Source organism: Rhincodon typus, chromosome 39, assembly GCF_021869965.1.
Source record: "Rhincodon typus isolate 14 chromosome 39, sRhiTyp1.1, whole genome shotgun sequence".
NCBI classification, from domain to species: Eukaryota; Metazoa; Chordata; class Chondrichthyes; order Orectolobiformes; family Rhincodontidae; genus Rhincodon; species Rhincodon typus.
Genome location: NC_063370.1, coordinates 16605458 through 16622787, shown reverse-complemented (window position 1 = coordinate 16622787; position 17330 = coordinate 16605458). Strand labels below are relative to the sequence as shown.

At 41.7% G+C, this 17330-nt stretch overlaps 2 protein-coding genes across 3 annotated transcripts in view; one reads left to right on the top strand and one right to left on the bottom strand.

Moving 5' to 3' along the window:
- LOC109913188 (mitogen-activated protein kinase-binding protein 1-like) overlaps positions 1–9403 on the top strand; it is a 148136-nt gene extending 138733 nt beyond the window's left edge. Inside the window, exons 27-28 of the mRNA XM_048618239.1 lie at positions 1728–1813; positions 7879–9403. Coding sequence (XP_048474196.1) covers positions 1728–1813; positions 7879–8121 — 329 coding nt within the window. The 3' untranslated portion in view covers positions 8122–9403. The remainder of the gene's footprint in view (positions 1–1727; positions 1814–7878) is intronic.
- Positions 9404–15179: 5776 nt separating this feature from the next.
- Positions 15180–17330, bottom strand: part of LOC109913186 (uncharacterized protein DDB_G0280579-like) — a 17101-nt gene continuing 14950 nt past the window's right edge. For both annotated transcript variants that reach the window (XM_048618123.1, XM_020512666.2), the window contains exon 4: positions 15180–15445. In XM_048618123.1, the coding sequence (XP_048474080.1) occupies positions 15362–15445 (84 nt within the window). In that variant the 3' untranslated portion in view covers positions 15180–15361. The remainder of the gene's footprint in view (positions 15446–17330) is intronic.

Below are 17330 nucleotides of genomic sequence, written 5' to 3'. Positions count from 1 at the left end.
GACATTTGGATAAATATATGAATAGGAAAGGTTTGGAGGGATATGGGCCAGGAGCAGGCTAGCTAGCTTAGTTTGGGATTACGTTTGGCATGGACTGGTTGGACTGAAGGGTGTTTCTGAGCTGTATGACTCTGACTCTATAATAGCTCAATTTAACACCTGGAAAAGAAGTCAACTGAAAAATCAAAGTTTGACTTGTGTTTCCAGTGCAGGCGTAGTCGTGAACTTTTTTGGCTGAGGCTCACTATCTTAAGCAGCATTTGATTGCAAGTGCATTCAGACATGCCATAAGGCTGCCATTCTCACTTTTAATGCAGGTTTAGTTAGCAGTTAGGAAGGTAAGTGTAATGTTAGCGTTCAATTCAAGAGGTCTAAAATACAAGAGCAGAGATATACAGCCTCTGTAGTACAAGGCAGTGGTCAGACCACTTTTGAAATATTGTGAGCAGTTTTTGCCTCTTATGAAGGGTTTGTCATATGAGTAGCAGTTGAGGACATTGGGTCTGTACTCAGTGGACTTTAGGAGGATTGGAGGGATCTGATTGAAACGTAGAAGACTGAGGGGCCTGGATAGAGTGGATGTGGAGAAAGATGTTTTCACTAGTTGGAGCGACTAGGACTCGAGGGCACAGCCTCAGAGTGAAGGGATGATCCTTTAGAACTGAAATGAAGTATTTCTTTAGCCAGAGGGCAATTAATCTGTGGAACTCATTGCCGCGGAAGTTTATGGAGGCTAAGTCATTAAGTGTGTTTAAAACAGAGATATATAGATTCTTGATTAGTAATAAAATCGAGAATTAGGGGGAGAAGGCAGGAGAATGGGGTTGAGAAACACATCGGTCATGGTTGAATGGTGGAGTAGACTTGATGGGTCAAATTGCCTAATTCTGCTTCTGTATCTTATAGGCTTATGGTCTAATGCCATGTATGCCTTTATAAATCGACGCAAATTGAAACATCTCAGCATCAAATCACATAAATGTTTTGTGTATATCAAAGATTCTGTTTCTTGTGGTGTGCTTTCAGTAGTGTTTTTCAAGTTCTATAAACCTATAACTGACTATAGATAAGAAAATATTTCAATGTTCAGACCATGTTTATGGTGGACATGCTAATAATCAGAACACTAATTTCAAATTAAATGTGAAAACCCTATCCCTCCAAGAGGAATGATTGGTATAACATCTAGATCAGGTTTGTAGTTGCAAGTGTTAGCCATGGATTTGCCTCACCCAAATAACATTTGTCATGTAAAATAAAACAGAATTGCAGATGCTGAAGATCTGAAGCAAAAACAAATTCCTGGAGAAACCTGAGAGAAAGCAGAGTTAAAATTTTGAGTCCACTGACCCTTCTTCAGAGCTGTTCTGAATGTTTTCTCCACAGATGCTGCCAGACCCACTGACTTTCTCCAGCTACTTCTGTTTTTGTTTCAGACGTTTATCATGTGTTAACATGGAGATTGAATATCTGACATCACAACTAATGTATGATCTATCGTCACCTGAAATTTATTTGCCCAAATCCAGGATTGACCATAGTATAGGGATTTTCACACGCCTCTGCACTACAGTTTAATATTACAATGTATATTTGTAACAATTCAACTTCTGAATTATTTTTTATCCATAAATTGCATATATTGTATTTTCCTGTTTTACTTGGACTATTAGTATGTTAGGGAGTCATGGGAATTTATATTTGAGTCATTTTCTTAATTTTTGCAGATCTTGTCGTCAGTGTCGAGAACTGTGAGTACGTTGTTATGGAACTTCAAAACAGTTTGCAGAAGGCCTTACAGCTGTACAGCAAGGTAGATGCACATTGATTAACTTCAACTTTTTCCCTATTTCAAGCTACCTTTTCTTCACTATTTCTTAAACAAATGTATTACATTGCAGAAAGCTAGCTTGATTTGTTACCCCTACCTGCCAGTCTTCAATTGGTGTCCATAGTCTTGAATCAAAACAAGTTGAATTTGCTTTCACAAGCTGTGTTTCAAGTGACCAACGGAGTGTATTTAAGGGGAAGGTTAATAAACACAAGGTAATAAAGGAAAAGAACCATATTTGATGGGGTTAGGTGAAGAAGGTTGGAAAAAGAACCGTGTGAAACCTAAATACTGATATAAACCTATTGTCTCAAATTTTTTTTTTTTGCCCAGAGCACTATCCTGCAGAGTATTTGCAACAAAATAGGCCTGTGTACAATTTTCCAAGAGGTTTCAAAGGAATATTGTAGCACTTGGTAGAATGGGCTATATTCATTAATATTTTTGCATCTATGTGGATGTTTCTATTCCTGTCAGTTTCAATGCCTGGAAAGAAAACCAGTTCATACGTGAACAAGAGATAACAAGGTGTAGAGCTGGACGAACACAGCAGGCCAAGCAGCATCAGAGGAGCAGGAAGGCTGACGTTTCGGGCCTAAACCCTTCTTCAGAAATGGGGGAAGGGAAGGGGGTTCTGAAATAAATAGGGAGAGGGGGGAGGCGGATAGAGGAGAAGATAGGTGGAGAGGAGACAGACAGGTCAAAGAGGTGGGGATGGAGCCAGTAAAGGTGAGTGTAGGTGTGGAGTTAGGCCAGTCCAGGGAGGACGGACAGGTCAAGGGGGCGGGATGAGGTTAGTAGGTAGGAGATGGGGGTGGGGCTTGAGGTGGGAGGAAGGATAGGTTAGGGAGGCGGGGATGAGCTGGACTGGTTTTGGGATGCGGTCGGGGGAGGGGAGATTTTGAAGCTTGTGAAGTCCACATTGATACCATTGGGCTGCAGGGTTCCCAAGCGGAATATGAGTTGCTGTTCCTGTAACCTTCGGGTAGCATCGTTGTGGCACTGCAGGAGGCCCAGGATGGACATGTGGTCTGAGGAATGGGAGGGGTAGTTGAAATGGTTCGTGACTGGGAGGCGCACTTGTTTAGTGCGAACTGAGCGTAGGTGTTCTGCAAAGTGGTCCCCAAGCCTCCGCTGGGCCTCCTGCAGTGCCACAAAGATGCCACCCGAAGGTTGCAGGAACAGCAACTTATATTCCGCTTGGGAACTCAGCAGCCCGATGGTGTCAATGTGGACTTCACAAGCTTCAAAATCTCCCCTCCCCCTACCGCATCCCAAAACCAGCCCAGCTCGTCCCCGCCTCCCTAACCTGTCCTTCCTCCCACCTATCCCCTCCTTCCACCTCAAGCCCCACCCCCATCTCCTACCTACTAACTTCATACCGCCCCCTTGACCTGTCCGTCCTCCCTGCACTGACCTATCTCCTCCCTAACTCCCCACCTACACTCACCTTTACTGGCTCCATCCCTGCCTCTTTGACCTGTCTGTCTCCTCTCCACCTATCTTCTCCTCTATCCATCTTCTATCCGCCTCCCCCTCTCTCCCTATTTATTTCAGAGCCCCCTTCCCCTCCCCCATTTCTGAAGAAGGGTCTAGGCCCGAAACGTCAGCCTTCCTGCTCCTGTGATGCAGCTTGGCCTGCTGTGTTCATCCAGTTCTACACCTTGTTATCTGATTCTCCAGCATCTGCAGTTCCTACTATCTCTCTCATACATGAACAATTTCTTAATCAAATTCTTGAAGTACATTTAACAAGTAAATATCTGTCTAACATTGTATCACGAGTCAGGGTCACAGTTGTATACAGCATGGAAACGGACCCTTCGATCTAACTCATCCATGTCAACCAGATAATCTAAATTAATCTAGTCCCATTTGCCAGCATTTGGCCCATATCCGTCTTAAACTTTTCCTTTTCATGTATCCATCCAGATGCCTTTTAAATGTTTATAATTGTACCAGCCTCCACTGCTTCCTCTTGCAACACATTCCCACTGCCTGAAACATGTGCCCCTTAAGTCCCTTTTAAATCTTTCCCTTTCCCTCTCACCTTAAACCTGTGCCCTCTAGTTTTGGAGTCCCGCCCCCGGGGGTGGGGTGGGGGAGGGGCGGGGGTTGTGGGGAGGAGAGAGACCTTGAATGGTCACCCTATCCATGCCCCTCGTGATTTTATAGACCTCTATAAGGTCACTCTCCAACCTCCAGCACTCCAGGGATAATAGCCCCAGTCTATTCAACCTCTCCTACATCTCAAATCCTCCAAGCCTGGCAACATCCCTATAAATCTTTGCTGCACCCTTTCAAATTTAACAAAATCTTTCTTATAACAGGGAGATCAGAATTGAATGCTCTCCCTTTTTATGGAGAGCAGGGGATGAAGTACAGCAGAGTAGAATTTATTATGCTTAAAATTTTCATCTGAGTATTTTCTGATTTAATATGAAATAGGTAGAAATAGGGATGAGGTCCTGCAGAGTGATTATAGACAGCTAGGAAAAATTTTTAAAAACCAGGACCTCAAAGGTGGCAATATCCAGATTACTTCCACTGCCACGTGCTCGTGAGGGTAAGAACTGGACGATATGGCAGATGAATGCGTGGCTGAAGAATTGGTGCAGGGAGCGGGAATTCAGATTCTTGGATATTTGAGGCATTTTCTGGGGCAGAGGTGACCTGTTGCACCTGAACTGGAGGGGGATCAATATCCTGACAGGCAGATTTGCTAGTGCTGCAAGGAAGGGTTTAAACTAGATTGGCAGCGGGGTGGGAAAGGAGATATAGTAATCAGAAACAGCAAGTTGAAGAGACAGGTCAGGCTGGAACAGGACAGGGAGTGAGGAATGCCTGTTGGATTAAATTACAACTATTTCAATGCAAGAGGCTGACCGCTAAGGCTGGTGAACTCGGGGCATGGACAGGTACATGGGGCTGGGATATTGTAGCAATTACAGAAACATAGCTAAGGAAGGGACAGGACTGGCAGCTTAATGGTAATAGGACCCCTCCAGGGACATGTATGTGTGGAATCACAGAAGATGGGCAAGGTCCTCAAACACACTCTCCTCTGTGTTTACCGTGGAGAAAGACATGAAAACTTGGCAACTTGGAGAAGTTAGTGGTGATCTCTTTGGGATGGTCCATATCACAGTAGAGGAGATGTTGGCAGTATTAGAATGTATGAAGGTGGATAAATCTCCTGGTCCTGATTAGATATATCCGAGAACCCTGCAAGAGGCTAGAGAAGAAATGTGGGGGGGGGTCATGGCTAATATGTTTGCATCATCGTTAGGCATGGATGAGGTCCCGAAAGGTACTGGAGGGTAGCGAATGTTGTGCCCTTATTCAAAAAGAGCTGCAAAGAAAAACCTGGGATTTATAGACCAGTAAGCTTAACATCTGTGGTAGGTAAGTTACTTGAGAAGATTCTGAGGGATAAGATATACGTGCATTTAGAAAGACCGGGGTTTGATTAGAAGTAATCAGCATGGCTACATGCGTGGGAGATCATGCCTCTCAAATTCGTTACTGTTCTTTTGAAGTGACCATCAACCTTCCTGAGGGCATGGCGGTAGATGTAGACTGCATGGATTTTAGTAAGGCCTTTTGATTAGGTTCCACATGGTAGACTGCTCTGGAAGGTGAGATCGCATGGAATCCAGCGAAAGCTGACAAAGTGGATACATAATTGGCTTGATGGTAGGAAGCAGAGAATAATAGTGGAAGGATGCTTGTCCTGCTGGTGTGCCTCGGGTTGGTGTGGGCCCATTGCTGTTTGTTATCCGTATCCATGATTTGGATGAGCATGTACAAGGCATGATTAGTAAGTTTGCGGATGACACTAGAGTAGGCTGTGTCGTGGACAGTGAAGAAAGGTATTAAATTGCAGCAAGATCTTGATCAGCTGGGATGTAGGCTGAGAAGTGGCAAATGGAGTTTATTATAGATAAGTGTGAGGTGTTGCATTTTGGAAAGTCAAATCAAGCTAGGAGTTTCATGGTGAATGCTAGTGCCTTAAAGAGTGTAATGGAGCAGAGGGACCTTTGGAGTTCAGGCACACAGTTCTCTGAAAGTCGAGTCACAGGCAGAGAGGGCATTGAAGGATGCTTTTGGCACACTGGCCTTCATTAATCAGGGCTCTGAGTACAGAAATTGGGAAGTTATGTTGCAGTTGTACAGGACGTTGTGAGGCCACACATGGAATATTGTGTTTGGTTTTGGCCACTTTGCTCTAGAAAGAATATTATTAAACTGGAGAGAGTGCAGAAGGAATTTACAAGGATGTTACCAGGACTCAAGGGACTGAGTTATCGGGAGAAGTTGGACAAGCTAGAACTTTTTTCTTTAGAGCGTAGGAGACTGAGGGGGTGCTCTTATAGAAGCGTATAAGTGAATGGGCAACAAATGCTGCCCATGGCTAGCAATGACCATACTTCAGAACTTTCTGTTAAAAGGTAACTATCAAAATGTGAAATGGCTATTGAAATCAAAGTAATGTAAAACTCTGCTGTAGGGTGCCTTGATTTATCTTCTGACTTTCTGGTTTATAACCTTTGAAGATGATAGCTGTGGAAATTCTTAAATCAAACAGATTTGACAGAAACCATGTTTCAACACTTCGTGTAATGCCAATTGACTACATTGAGTTTAGATGTGCAGTACTACATTTGTCTGAAACAGTAGTCTGGCCATCCAATGAGGTTCCTATTAGACTAACAACAGGATCTTTTCTGCTTCTGTAGTTTTGTGGTTCACTTTTCGTTGGGCATTTTTGACCGAGACATGATTATGCTTGAATACTGTGTTCAATTCTGGTTACTCTGTTATAGGAAGCATTTGAAAGGATTCAGAAAAGATTTACCAAGGATGTTGTCAGGGTTGGAGGTCTTAAGCTATAGGGAGAGGCTGAATAAGCTATTTTCCCTGGAAAAGGCTGAGGGGTAACCTTTAGAGAGGTTTATAAAATCATGAGGGGCATGGATAGGGAAAATGGACAAGGTCTTTTCCCTGGGTTGGGGGAGTCAAAAACTATAGGTTCAAGGTGAGAGGGGAAAGATATAAAGGGGACCTAAAAGGGCAACATTTTCATGCAGAGGGTGGTGCGTGTACGGAATGAGCTGCCAGAAGAGATGGTGGAGGCTGATACAATTACAACATTTAAAAGGCATCTGCATGGGTATTTGAATAGGAAGGTTTAGAGGAATATGGGCCAAAAGCTGACAAGTGGGACCACATTTATCTAGGATATTGGGTCGACATGATGAGTTGGACTGAAGGATCTGTTTCTGTGCTGTACATCCTTATGACTTGATGAATCTATGTATGACTCCATAGAAGCACATATTTAAACTGCCTTCTTCTGACATATTGGTACTAACAAGCAAATGAAGATGAGATAAATTTCTTGTCCAGTAATGAAACAGATAGCTATCTTGAGGCCACAGATGGTTTTGGATCAATAAAAGTCAAAGACTTGGCAAACAAGCAGTTCTGCTACTCAGACATTCACAGTCCAGAAAATTGCTGAAGTGGTTGGGGGAAAAGCAGAGCTACCGTACATGAATAAGCTACTGTGTTGAAGTAAACTGGTCTAATCATTAAATTAAAACAAAGGACTGTAAGTGCTGGACAATTGAAACAAAAACAAATTGCTGAAGAAACCCAACAGGTCTGGCAGCACCAGAAATGAAAAAATATCACTGGATCTCTGAAACAACTCAGATTTCTCTTCACAGGTGCTGCCAGACCTGCTGAGTTTCTCTAGCAATTTGTTTTTGTTTCAGGTATAATCATTATTCGAAGTTAGTTTCAGTATTCCAAAGATAAAAAGGGAAAAGATCACCTGTTTCTTGCTTTAGGTTACTACTGCAAAATGCTTATGCATTACCATTAGTTGAAGATGGTATGCTACAATATGTCTGAATCATCTGGCCCTCCCTGTCTCACGGCTCACTGCCAGGTAACAGGTCTTGTCTAAGGAACTGTACCTCTGGAAGGAAGGAATTGTATTTTTAAAAAACTCATTGCTGTAATCCAGTTTTTCTTCATAGGTGATGTCCAGTGAAGATGCACCAGAGCTGAAGTCCCAGATGATGGCCATCCTGTGTGATGCGTTTTCCTCTGCGAAAAAGCATATGAACTCTGTAGAATGTTTGCCAGTTTCAGCTCCTCTGGTAAACAAGTCACTTTTTGCCTCAGAATCTCTAGAGAATGGCAAGGCAACAGCTTTGCTAGAGCACTATTCAGAACTGTTGATAAAAATGATGGCACAAAAACTGCAATTGCAGCATTGAAACAACATATTTGGAGACCATGAAAGGGATGTTTAAGTGTAACTTTGTCCTAGAAAATAGTGCAGCATTCTGCTTAGTGTTTTTTATGTTTTTTTTTAAGTGAAGGAGCTGTAATCAATATGTCTTACCAGAATTATAGTCACCAGTTTATTTGAACTCAGGAAAGTTTTCCAAATTTTCTCCTTTTTTGGTCAAATCCCTTCATTGCTGGAGAAGCTTGTGTACTAATGACACTCAGTGTTTTGGAGTTAGGTAATTAAAGAAAAACACTCAGGCACACACTATTAAAGTTTGCTCCCACAGCTAAGAGAAATAAGAACACAGAAGCTGATTTTGGTATATTTTTAAAATTAGTTGATATTTCTTTTTAATAAGAAATCTTCCAGAAATATTTTTCTTTTGCTTTTAAACATGTCTGAGCACAACAGAAGAGTGACTGACTGATTTCTGTGACACATTAGATCATCTAGTCTTGTAATTTAAACCATATTTGTATTTTTAAAAAGTTGAATTGTCTCATTGAAATTGAGTAATATAAACAGAAACGGTATGATTCAGCACTTAAAAAGGAATTGTACGTTCAGATGATTTGAACCAAATAACTGCATTAATTGGAGTACATTGCAGTGTTGATGCACCACAGTACTAGGGTTGATTGGCTATACCTGAGTATAGTCATGCTGATACTCCATTTTATTGTATCCACAGCAGTATTTTCTGGTGATTGTCTGAATTTGATCATTTAGACATTTTTGCATTTTCATTTTGCTGTCTCAACTGGGGAGTTTTTAGTTTTTGCTCCACGCCTTCCCCCCCCCCAACCATTTGATATGAGGAATCAGACACTCGTCAGTTTCCTGCTTGATATATCTATTCGTGTTTTTTTAAAAGAAATAATTTGATGCTATAAAAAAGAAATAAATTTTTGACGCCTGTAAATTTTGTCACAAGGGTAGAGTAAACTTTTAGAGCTGGCTACCTATTTGTAAAGGGGTTGCCCTTCTGAATCAAGATTTCTGATATGCGATTTTTTTTTTAAAAAAAAAACTTTTCAGTTTCTAAAAATACCATATGCGCATGGATTATTTGTTTTAATTCTGCTGTACATAAATAGTAAAAAGTTAGACTTTGCAGGGCAATAATGTATTACAATAAGCACATTTTGAATTTTGCAGTATTGTATGATGTCCCTCCATTTTTGTATGTACATTGTTATCTGTGCATTTATTTTCTTAAACCTCTTGCCTTTATCTTTTGAAATAAATTTTTTTGTTAATTATCATTTGAGTTCTGACAGCCGTTTCCAGAGAATGAAAGCCAGTGTCCAGGTAGTGGCATTTTGCAGGTAGACAGCCAGACATTTTTAATACAAACAGTTGGAATAAACATGACAGATTATGCAAGCGCACGTTCTTCCACATTTCACATCAGTAGAACGCTGATGAATGCCAATTTCATGCTTGCAATGATTTATTTGGAAATATGTTTGCTGTGCTGTCGTTACCTCTTTGCAACTTTATTCTAACAGCCCAGATGTGTCAAATTTAGGTCGAATCCAAGAGTTGTGAGAAGTGGTCTGGAAGTCAAATTGGAATGGCTGCTACATGCCACCACTATACAAGTTTCCTGAACATGGCTTGCTGATGGCAAAAAAATACTTGATCTGTATGGTGATCCAATGATAACAGCCTTAACTTGTACCGTTAAAATGATGGCAAAGCTGTCTGTCTTTGCACTGACATTGCTCTACTGAAATTGATCAGCATAAATGTAAAATATCATGGCAATTTAGAAGTTTCCATCACTGATTTGGTGCTTCTCCTGCTGTTGAAGCCTCCTTCATCAGTCAGTGAATTGACAACCTTCCTTTTTAACACAGTTGATCTCTGTATTAAAAATAAATCCAGGAATTTCCCATGTACTGAGACAGCATAGGCAACTACACAAAGGAAGGCTTTCCCCCTCTTGCTTTAGATAAGTGTACAGGCCTGTGGTCAGGTGTTTTTGAGGTGGGCTGGTGAACCTGATGCTGCGATTTCTGCCCTCATTCCTAATGCACCAGTTTTTACTTGCACAGCCCGTAAGCCATTGTCTCTCTGCTGGAATCTTCTTTCTTTTTCAAAATAAAAGTTCAAAAAATTATTACACACGTCCCCTGTGCCAACTCATATCCTCACAAACCCCTCTTGCTCTCCCTGCCTAATGACTCCCCATACCCTGTATAATAGCTCATGCTACCTCATTATGTACACTTGGCTGACATCTCAGATTTCCATGACTTTGTTGAAATGGGTGTGCTGGGGAAAGCTTTTCTTGATTGACACTTCCAAGTCTCTTCAAGATGAAATGTCCAATTTTGATTAGTGATTATATAAAGGTATCGTTGCTTGATACTAGGATTATAACAGCAACATTTTTAAAAAGACAGCTCTTTGTAACTTTATTCTAAAGCATCCCCACATATTGTTATTGTAGAATTCCTAGACAGTGGGCATTTATACGCTTCGAGGAGTCTTGGCAGGTAGTTGTAAGCAGAAAGGGGAGCGTGTGGCTAAAGTCAAATATTTAAAGAATTGGGACCAAGTCCCAGAGAACAAAGGTGAACTTTTTAAGCAGCTAGCCTCATTACTCAGCAACTTCTATGGCTACCTCTGATCTGCATTGGAGTGTGGTGGGTGAGTTATTGGAGGGGATTCTGAGGTTCAGGATTTACATGTATTTAGAAAAACAAGGACTGATTAGGGATAGGCAATGTGGCTTTGGGCATGAGAAATATGGCAGATGCCATATCCCTAGTCCTGCACTCATCCCTGGAACAACTGGACAACAAAGACACCTACGTGAGACTCCTGCTTATTGACTACAGCTCCGCCTTCAACACCATTATGCCGTCCACACTGATCTCAAAATTCCATGACCATGGTCTTGGTTCTGCCTTCTGTAACTGGATCCTCAGCCTTCTGACCACAGACCACAATCAGTAAAGATAGGTAACTGCACCTCCTCCACAATAACACTTCACATTGGAGGCCCCCAGGAATGCTTACTCAGCCCCCTACTGTACTCCCTGTACACCCATGATAGTGTAGCCAAATTCTGAATTAATGCCATCTACAAGTTCGCTGAAATCCCCACCGTAGTGGATGGATATCTAACAACGATGAGGCAGGATCTAGCAGATGTTGATTGGGTGAGTCTGTTTGAAGGAAAAGGAATGACTGGCAAAAAGGAGGCTTTTAAAAGTGTGATATCAAGAGTCCAGGGACATTATGTCCCTCTTAGTCTGAAGGGAAAAGCTGGTAGGTTTAGGGATCCCCTGGCTGACAAAGGATGTTGAGGCTCTGGTCAGGAAAAAGAAGGCAGCATACATTGGACGTAAGCTCTCGAGCGCAAGTGAATCCCTAGATGACTCTTAAAAAGCGTAGGAGTACACTTGAGGGAAATCAGAATAGCAAAAAGAGGGTATGGGATGGATCTGGCAGAGAGGGTTAAAGATAATCCCAAGAGGTTCAATAGCTCTGTTCAGAGTGAAAGGGTGGCTAGGGAGAGAATAGGTCTCCTTAAAGATCAGCATGGCCGTCTATGTGTGGAGGCGCAGGAGATGGGGGAGGTGTTTAATGAATATTTCTCCTCCGCGTTTATGAAGGAGAGAATCATGGATGCTAAGGAAATAAGGGAAGCAAGTGGGGATGTTTTGGATCGCATACACGTTAGCAGAGAGGAGGTGTTTGCAGCCTTTAAAGCACATTAAGGTGGATAAATCCCCTGGGCCTGATCAAGTCCATCCGTGGATGTTGTGGGAGGCGAGGGAGGAAATTGCAGAGGCCCTTGCAGAGATTTTTGCTTCATCTTTAGCCAATGGTGAAGTTCCAGAAGATTGGAAGATGGCTAATGTTGTTCTATTGTTTTAGAAAGGTAGCAAAGACAAGCCAGGGAATTACAGGTGAGTGAATCTGACATCAGTGGTATGTAAGTTTATTGGAGAGGATACTCAGGGACCGGATCAACCAACATTTGGATAGTCAGCGTGGATTTGTGCGCAGGAAGTCATGTCTGACAAATGTTTGAGTTTTTCAAGAAGTAACCAAGAGGATGGATGAGGGTAGAGCAGTGGATGTTGTCTTTATGGACTTCAGTAAGGCCTTTGACAAGGTCCCGCACAGCAGACTAGTCATGAAAGTTAGGTTGCATGGGATCTGGGGAGAGCTAGCTAATTGGATTCAAAATTGGCTCAATGGTAGGAAGCAGAGGGTGATGGTTGAAGGTTGTTTCTTGGACTGGAGGCCTGTGATTAGTGGTGTGCCACAGGGGTCGGCGCTGGGACTTTTGTTATTTGTTATTTACATAAGTGACTGGATGAGAATGTACAAGGCATTATTAGTAAGTTTGCAGACGATACAAAATTAAAAGGTATCGTTGATAGCAAAGAAGGTTTTCAAAAATTACATAGGAATCTTGATCAGATGGTAAGTGGGCTGAGGATTGGCAAATGCAATCTAATACAGATGAGTGTGAGGTGTTGCACTGTGGAAAGTCAAACCAAGATAGGACTTGTACAGTAAATGGTAAGGTCCTGAGGAGTGTTGTGGAACAGAGGGACCTAGGACTACAAGTATATAGTTCGGTGAAAGCAGCGTCACAAGTGGACAGGGTGCTGAAGAAGGCAGTTAGCATACCAGCCTTCATCGGTCGAGGCATTGAGTGTAGGAGTTGGGATGTTATGTTACAGTTGTACAAGTCGTTGGTGAGGTCACACTTGGAGTATTGTGTACAGTTTTGGTTATGCTGTTAAAGGAAAGACATAGTTAAACTGGAAAGTGTGCAAAGAAGATTTACGAGGATGTTGCCAGGACTAGCAGGCCTGAGTTAAAGCGAAAGGTTAGCCAGGATAAGATTTTATTCCTTGGAATGTAGGAGAATGACAGGTGACCTTACTGAAGTGTATAAAATCATGAGGGGCGTAGATTGGATGAATGCATATAATCCTTTTTCCCAGGGATGGGGAATTGAAAACTAGAGGGCATAGGTCTAAGGCGAGAGAGGATAGATTTAAGAAGGACCGGAGGGGCAACTTCTTCATGCAGAGAGTTACTGTAGGTGGAATGGGCTGCAGGAGAAAATGGTTGAGGCAGGTACAATGGCACCATTTAAAAAAACATTTGGATAAGTACATGGATGAGAAGGGTTTGGAGAGATACGGACCAAATACAGACAATTGGAGCTAGGTGAGTGGGCAGCATGGACCAGTTTGGGCCAAAGGGCCTGTTTCCATGCTCTATTACTCTGACTTTATGACTGTACCGTCTGGATGCATAACAGCCTGGTATGGCAACTGCTCTGCCCAGGACCATAAGAAGCTACAGAAGATGGTGTGCACAGCCCAGACCATCACGGAAACCAACCTTCTATCTATGGACTCCATTTACACAGTTCACTTCTGCGGAAAAGCTGCCAACATCATCAAAGACCCATCGCACCTCAGTAATGATTTCCTACAACTTCTTGCGTCAGGCAGAAGGTACAGAAGCCTGAACACATGCACGAGCAGGTTCAGGCACAGCTTCCTGGCTATTATTGTATGGATGAATGGACACTCTAGCCTCTAATAATGTTGATCTCGCCTAGTGTACACTTGTCCAATGTAACCTGTTTTTGATCTGTATATCCTTGCTTTACTATGATCTGCTTGTAAAAAAAGCTTTTCACTGTACTTCGGTACACGTGACAATAAATAAATTGGGTTTCTTGTCGCTTCTTCAAAGTAGATTGGAGACAGAGCAGTTGACATTGTCTATATGGACTTCAGCGAGGCATTCAACAAGGTTCTGCTTGATAGACTGTTTAAAAAGGTTAGATCACATGGAATCCAGAGAGGGCTAGCCATTTGGATACAAAATTGGCTTGAAGGTAGGAGACAGGCTGGTGGTGGAGGGTTGTTTTTCAGACTGGAGACCTGTGACCAGCTGGTGTGCTGCAAGGATTATTGCTGGGTCTGCTGCTTTTTGTCATTTTTGTAAATGATTTGGATGTGAATATAGGAAGAATGGTTGGTTAGTAAGTTTGTAGATAACACCAAAATTGGTGGTGTAGTGGACAGCGAAGAGTTGTCTTAGAGTACAATAGGACTTTGATCAATTAGGCCAAGGAGTGGCACATGGGAGTTTAATTTACATAAATGTGAGGTGTTGCATTTTGCTAAGACAAATCAGGCCAGGACTTGGACACTTAATGGCAGGATCCTGAGGTGTGTTGCCAAACAAAGAGACCTTGGGGGGACAGGTTCATAGTTCCTTGAAAGTGGAGTCACAGATAGACAAGGTATTGAAGAATGCTTTTGGTACACTTGCCTTTATTGGTCAGTGCATTGAGATGTCATATTGCAGTGATACAGGACATCAGTTAGGCCACTTTTGGAATACTACATTGAATTCTGGTCTCCCTGCTATAGGAAAGATGTTAAACTTGAAAAGGTTCAGAAAAAGATTTACAAGAGCCCTCCCAGGTTGGAGGGCTTGACTATAGGGAGAGGCTGAATATGGTGGGGCTATTTTCCTTGGAGTGTCGGAGGCTGAGGGGTGACCTTAGTAGTTTATAAAATCATGAGGGGCCCGGATTGGGGAAAAGGGTCTTTTGGCTATTCACCCTGAGTAGGGGAGTCCAAACCAGAGGGCATAGGTTTAAGGTGAGAGGTGTTCGATTTTAAAAGGGACCTAAAAGGCAACTTTTTCACACAGGGGGTCGTATATGTATCGAATGACTTGCCAGACCTGTTGGAGCTGGCTACAAGTAGAAACATTTAAAACATCTGGATGAGTACATGAATAGGAAGGATTGAGGGATATGAGCCAAATGCTGGCAAATGGAACTACTTTAATTTAGGATATCTGGTCGGCCCGGATCTGTTTCTGTGTTGTACAGCTCGATGAAGACAATGAGCATCCAGTTTTTCACATCAAAGATCACATCATTTTCCCTTTAAATGTCCCAATTTTAGCTACTTGCTTTGCTGAAAATCTGGCCCTTTATGGAATTTGAATTAATTATATCACAAATGCTGGTTATTCAAATTATAATCTTTATTGGTAAAACTTGGGTAATCATGCAGTTCTAGTAAGGTAAGTTCATATTTGATCATTCATTTTATGAAACAGTGACTGATTGTGTTTCTTTAAAGCAAACATCTTTAAGAAATGGGAGTAGCAACTCCGATGATGTCATGTGTAACCCCACAAATGCTGTGCTATTTTTTGCAATGTTTGTGTTTATCTGCCTTGCATTTATCACTCTTGTGCTTCTTTGGTTTCTTCTTCTTCTGATCCCCTTGCTGTAGGGTAAAGGAAGACATTAATTAAAACTGCTCATTCTCTTCAAATAAAAATCAGTAAATCCAGATCACAGCCTCAGGACAGTGATGATGCTTATATGGTGCAACACTGCCGAATTAACAAGGGCCAACTGATGCAGGTGCAAATCATCAAGGCAGATGATGGGTCTTAGGCAGAACCTGTGAGCCAATTAAAACTGTCACCTCGTCTTGTGTGTAGTAGATTTAATTCGTTTATTTTTACTTGATTTCCATATTTCCATTATGTTTGTTATCCCAAGTGTTTACTACTGTTTTCCTAAGTGCAAAACTCACTAAAAATTTCTTTGTGGCTTTTGCTTCACTATCATATCAATAGTACCTTTTGTCATAGTAAAACACACCAAGACGTTGGACGAGAGAGTGATAGCAGGTAAACTTTGGTACGAGCTGCATAAAGATATTAGACGGTGACTAAAAGCTTGGTTAAAGAGAGAGATAGGTTTCAAAGAACATCTTAAAGGAAAGGCAAGGTAGAGATGTTTAAGAAGGGAATTTTAGCACCTCATCAACTGAAGATGTGGCTCAAGCAGTAGTAAGTTTTTAAAAAAAGAATGGAGGTGATGGCCTAGTGGTATTATTGCTGGACTGTTACTCCAGAGATCCAGGTAATATTCTGGGGATCTGGATTTGATTCCCACCATGGCAGATGGTGAAATTGGAATTCAATAAAAATCTGGAACCAAGAGTGTAATCATGACAATGTTGATTGTTGGAAAAACCAATCTGGTTTACTAATATCCTTCAGGGTGGGGAAACGGTCATCCTTGCCTGGTCTGGCCTACATGTGATGCCTGATCCACAGCAATGTGGTTGACTCGCGACTGTTCTGTATGCATTTAGGGATGGGCAATAATATAATCCTGAGAGTGAATATAAGAAAATTGTTGGAACTTTAAGTTCTGGTGAATGATCTATTTGCCAATAAAATTCTTTCCCCAAGGTTCAATTAAAACACCTCTCCCAAACTGAATTCTAAAACTAAATATTTTTCCTTGAAGAAAATTTAAGTGGTCAAATTCAGGGCTTCATGAAATAAGCACTACCAACCGAGAGAAACAATGATTAATAAAGGCAAATGCCCAGCACTTTGTGTGCTGTCAATGCTAAATGAAAGATTGAAACCATTATTCATCCCAACCATTTTGTGTTTATGCTCCAAAGTAGGCATGGTACAGATAAGCTATTTTAGGAATATACTACATGGAAAAAGCAAAAAATGCAGAGTTGTATGTATTCTTTCTCTGCAACGTGTTCCAGCATCTTAAATACTCCGTAACAATGCTCCAATGATTATCTTCACCTCAGCTTTAAAGTAAATTGTTGGCAGCAGCAAAATCTACAGGGAAAGGAAATGATTTGTGTGATCTAACTTAAGATTGTGGAGTGGAGTCTAAGCAAGTTATTCTCCTCCAAGTATATTTGTCTCTTGCCTGTTAAAGGTTACCACCTGCGTAACGTAGTAACCTTTTAGTTTAATGAATGCTTTGAACAGTAGTTTTCTAGGTTTTATTGTCAATGGCATAAATAAACCAAAGAATGTAGGCAGTGTATCAGATACTGGTGATTATACAAAGCACAATGACATTCTGACTGACTTACTTTCCGTGATCCCTTTTGTGGAATTAAGTAACAGAGGTAATCTTAACTCTTTCCTTACTTAAAGAGCCAATTTCATTATGTTGAAGCCAACAAAATCAGCTTTTCTTTTTATAAGAAAGAGTAGGTACTGCAGATGCTGGAGAATCTGAGATAACAAGGTGTAGAGCTGGATGAACACAGCAGGCCGAGCAGCATCAGAGGAGCAGGAAGGCTGGCGTTTTGGGCCTAGACCCTTCTTCAGAAA